General features: G+C 41.2%; 1 protein-coding gene across 1 annotated transcript; it reads right to left on the minus strand.

Annotated features, from left to right (window-relative positions):
- Positions 1-548: 548 nt before the first annotated feature.
- Positions 549-4,825, minus strand: LOC149234050 (uncharacterized). Its single transcript, XM_089371731.1, has 2 exons — positions 2,370-4,825; positions 549-1,766 (listed from the first exon to the last, which is right to left on the minus strand). Exons 1-2 carry the CDS (start codon positions 2,984-2,986, stop codon positions 1,079-1,081), a joined length of 1,305 nt encoding a protein of 434 aa, XP_089227857.1. The 5' UTR covers positions 2,987-4,825; the 3' UTR covers positions 549-1,078.
- Positions 4,826-5,136: the final 311 nt, after the last annotated feature.

Below are 5,136 nucleotides of genomic sequence, written 5' to 3' on the forward strand. Positions count from 1 at the left end.
GTTTCATGATTTCTCGCAGTGCTATGGGATATGGTCCGGATTCATTATAGACAGTTCAAAAAAGAGCACAAAGGTCCTTGCATGTGTCCCTTCATAGTTGAGATGTTGAGAAAGAAACTAGCATTGGTGTCGCAAACTTTCCTCAAAAAGGAGGTGTTAGCTGCTCAATCAATGTTTCTCCTCAGCGAGGTGTAGCGAGTAGTTTGCAACAACTCTGTACAGTTCCTTGTACATCCAATGCACCTTGTGATTTGTGCACTGTTGTGGCAAGTGTAAGGGTGCACCAGAGAAGCCTCTTAGAGTAGCACACTGTTTTTGTAGACAAAGGTGTATGCATGCTGTAGGTATGCACATGCATGTTACATACATGTGTCAACGTTCAAGAAGTTTTTAAGTTATAAAATTATAAGTAATGTCTTCTCCCATTCCAGATTAAGTTCATTTTCAATTAGTTACAGGGGTGCTTACCATACACTGAAATTTTAACACAGCGGCCGCCATCGTTAAGATTCCCCAACCCACACGCCCATTCCTTGACAAGATAATTAAAAAAATATATTCATATTTAAGAATGCCGGAAAAGATTGGCAAACCAGAACAAAGGTCTATACCATGAAAGTAAAACTAATTTGGAAACTCTGAATTGTCAATGTCGCGTCATAGAAACCGGAAATGTGTTTTCAATGGAAAACAAATATTAGAACAAGCATAAAAGCATAGGCCGTCATTTATACTTTACCTTATTAGTTTCAAAAACTACCGCCTTGCTTTCACAGAAAACGCAATATACATATGAACATCAAGATCCGCAATCAACGGAAACAAGATAACCCCGGAAAATGTACAGTAAGATACTGCCAACACAGGATGTATATACAATGATATACCCAGAATGAGAAATAAGCAGCTACTGGCAAAATTGCTAGTATATAGGCAGACCATGGTAAAGAAGTTACCATCTGAATATGTCATCCAGGCTCACCATTATATGGTGTTCTGTTTGAAGAAAAGACTCTGTATCTAAAAGACGTCAAAAATGGAGGGAATTGCGAAAGCAAGTTGTGAAGTCATTCTTGTTTCAATTTCGGATACCCCTCTTCAGTTTCCTACTGAAAGGCTTGCAGGCTTCAATGCTCAAGTCAACGGCTGCAGTTAGTGCCATGAAAACTGCAGCATCCTCTACGCAAGTTATATGCCTCATAGCCAGTTGAACCGTAGGCTTGCTGCTCCTACCTTCACCTTGTACATGACAGTTCATTACAAAACCTCCTAAAAGTTGCAGACCAAAATTGAATGCAAAATCGCCACTGCTATGAGGACTTGGAATTGGAGATTCTGAAAGTGTCACTTTTGATGTGTCAATTAGGAATTCTCCACCCTTGTGAGCATTAATACGGGTCTCGGAAACAACAATTCCGTTACTTACTCCTGCCAGAGCACCACCTTCTGCAACTAGCTGAAACCTGCATCCGATATAATCCTTCCCACCTTGCTCTCTCCATGCTTCCAGCCTACCCCAAGGGTGCCAGGTATCAACACCAGAAGAGTCTGGCCGCAAAATCAACCATGCTCCAGGATTAGATCGAGAAACACAATCAGAACCTGTTGAAGGCACAAAGGGGGTTACCATAGACGCAGCAGCTACAGCAGATCCAGAAAGATCATGAATCATAACCAACCATCCTTTCCGCTCCCTTCTTTCACTATCCTTATCACCGTTTTGAGAAATACACCAACCATTTGCAGTACTATCAAGTTGAGTGAAACTGGGAGAGAGGAGACAACCAAAAGACTAAAATGTCAGCCAAAATTGAAAATTTCATGTGTAAAAGACAACCAGGAAACTGGAATGACAACCATAATGAAAGCTTCATGTTAAAAGCGAAAAAAGAGCTAACAAATATTGCCTTTGAAATTTTGCATTATCTTCTCTATTTGATTGAAATGAAAAAAAACAAAATAAGGGTTTAATAAGACAAATTGCAATTTTTTGACATAATTCATGTTTTAAATGTCGAATAAAGAAACTTAAAATGCAACTAATGGGATGCTTGAAACCCAAAGCTGGTGGCCAAGTTAAGTTAAAAGATCTGGATTTCATTTTCTATGGAGAGACGAAAATGTTACCAATGGTGTACGTTTATATTCATTATTTCAAGCAATTAAACTAGTCTGTAATCGCAAAACGCAATGTTCAACAAGCTAAACCTTAATTAGCTGTCATGAGATCCCCATCTCAAATTTGGTCAGATGCAATTGTCACAAATGTTGTACGTTCCTATTTGTTTTTTCAAGAAACTAAACCATAGGTTGTAATAGCAAAAAGCTATGTAAAACAAGCTCAATTCTTATATTGTTTGATTACTAACCGTGAACGGCATCCTCTGTCTCGGCTGAATTTACAACTGAAAATCGGTTGCCTCACATTGCCTTGCAGCTGCACAATCTGGGGGCTAGATGCAGTTTCGTCTTCAAACTGAAAGATGTATCGGGGATCAGGCTCAATCCTAATTCTCACATGGAGCTCTGCCCCGGGGCCTCCACCCTTCGCCTTGCTTTTGCCTATGCTAGTCCATCCATTGTAAAGCTGCACTGCCTTTCCCTCTCCCCATTCTGGTCCTACCTGCAATCTGAAGGTCCCAATCTGCTTACTACTACTACTCCCTACGTGACATCCATGTTTTCCTGTAAAGATCACTAATTCCAAATACGCTTGGGATGACTGGAAACAGGCGGGACTTGACAACTTGCACAAATCAGCTTCTTCTAAATAGAATCTTGCAGCAATACTGTGAAGATCGAGGCCACCGGCAGAAGGTGTAACCAAGGGAACTGATGCTGTTTGTGCAGGAAATCCTCTAAGCCGAACTTCGCAGAGACAAGGAGACGGCAACGCTTCCACACCGCTCCTAGTGTCTGTTGATGCAACGGGTATTCTTAATCCAAGCGCTCCCACTGATACTCTTACAAAAGCTCTAGGATCCATCAAGTCTGAACAGCTTTCTTTACAGAATAAAATCACACTTTCTCATCCCATGCACTTAAGGATTCAAGCAACTTATGGCCTCATTCAATCCTGGGATCGTTCTTCGAGGACATGGGACCAATGTCATCCTCGTCCAATCACTGTTGTATTTATCTTGCAGGGTGGAGAAATTACACTAATTCCGCACCCTAAACCTACGAATACACACACTTAGTCCTTAACCGGACAAAGTTTTTGCGATTATCTTGTAAGCAGCATCCATTAAATATCGATTAAGCAACAATCACGGGATTCTGAGAGACAAAGTTCTCGAAATACAAAAACCTAACATAATACTGTAAACGGTGAAAAGCTCATGAAAAAAAAAGGCAAAGGATTGGGAAAGGTAATTGGGGGAATGGCAATAAAACTTTAAAAATAAGGCTTCACTGCATGTGCTTAAATGGCACTCCTTTATACACCACTAACTAAACGTAAAACACTCACCGGCAGAAACGGAAAGGGTGCAATGCTTCGAAGTAGGGTTTAGTGAGCGTCAAATGGACCAGTTTTGGGGAACTGCTGCGAAACGTGGATTCAAAATCTCCATCCCACCATTCACACAACATATAATAACCAGTCCCAAATTTGCCACATATTAAAGGAAAAGCAACAAGCCATCCTGCACGAAAAGCTTCAGACGTAACAAGACCTTCCAAAACTTTAAAAAGGAAAACCTCAGGCAAACCAAAATTGAAGAAATGGCTTACGGCTCTATCGACATCCTTCAAAATTGCAAGTGATGCAGCCGTTAAAGCCTAGATAACATCAACAACGGTTGTAATTAGAAACCCACTTTAAAATCTTCAATTCATTATCATGTAAGCCTTTAAAACCAAAACCAGTCGAATTGAAGGCAAATCTTTATCGCGGATCGCTTCGAACCGCAGTTTTAAAACAATCTTGAACCGTACAACCAATAAATCTCCGAAGCCATGATCAAACCAGTCCAAAAATAAAAGAAGAATGCTCAACACCGAGCCAGTAAAATCATCAAAACTTTCAAGAAAACAGCCGTGATACAAAAGGCCGCGATACAAACTATTTAACAAATGCGGAAAACCTCGAATCTTCTATAACCCCAAAAAAACATTAAAGCAGCACCACAGCACAGAGGAAAAAGAATAAAGAGAGCACAATTATTTTCGAAAATAAACAGACACAACACAAATCCCTAAAGCTGTAGTCGAATCAAGATAAATCATGCATTACAGAGGAGCAAAACCAAAACAAACGCTATAGACCGTGGTTTCAATCCATTCCGAGCTCAAAAACCGCCGAAATTTTGAAGACGGGGAGTCGAATCATATTTCCGAACAAAATACGGCTGATTCGAAAAATAAAAATAAAAAGCGGTTCGGTACCGGCCGAAAACGGCTTATAAAAACCAGAAGTGTTTGTTGAAGGTGAAGACAGTGACAGGCTGTGCATACAGCTGTATTTTGGAATTATCCGTAAAAAAATCGCCTCGTCAAACCCTTAACCCCGCGCAAAAACAAAATCCTAATCTTTATATAAAGCAGAAGAATATTTTTCTTTTGCCGCTAAATCCAGAACGGTCAAACCAGATCGCAACTGTTGCACACTTCTCGAGTTCAACGCGACTCAACAATCCCTTCTCCTTCTCCGCCATCTCCAAACCCGCCGCTCCGAACTGCAAGCGGTTTCGCGGCAGGGGACCTGACGCCGACAACGCCGGAGCGTAGTTTCCGTCAAACGACGGCCCGCGGGTCTGCGAAGGTGACGGCTTCGTGGATCACAGCTGGATGAAACCGCCGAAATGCTCTTACGGACGGCAAGAATATCGAAAACTGACCTCTTCTTGCTCCGGAAAACCGCACTGTGTCGTTTGTTGCGGATGATGATGAATCATGATGTATACAACCTGTGTATATTTCCAGAAAAACGAAGACCTTTGATTATTCACTGTATATACTGCAAGACAACTGGATGATAGATGGACTTCGTTTTCCGATAACTAACCGCTCGCAATCGCGGCGGATAAATAGCGGACGCTATGCTACATACACATTGTGTATATGCCACAAAGACTGCGCCAATTGATAGAAGTAATCCTCTTCTTTTTAAACGGTGAAAGTACGGAATTGTCA

Source organism: Pinus tabuliformis, chromosome 8 (assembly GCF_031772625.1).
Source record: "Pinus tabuliformis cultivar Carrire ecotype Pingquan chromosome 8, CPIR1, whole genome shotgun sequence".
Classification (NCBI taxonomy): Eukaryota; Viridiplantae; Streptophyta; class Pinopsida; order Pinales; family Pinaceae; genus Pinus; species Pinus tabuliformis.

What these genes read in the sequence shown, in the direction of transcription:
- LOC149234050 (XM_089371731.1), bottom strand. Translation starts at nt 2,986, where the DNA reads ATGGATCCTAGAGCTTTTGTAAGAGTATCAGTGGGAGCGCTTGGATTA. An exon ending in GACAGAGGATGCCGTTCACG is followed by an intron (nt 1,767 to 2,369) that starts GTTAGTAATCAA and finishes CCTCTCTCCCAG; the next exon opens with TTTCACTCAACTTGATAGTA.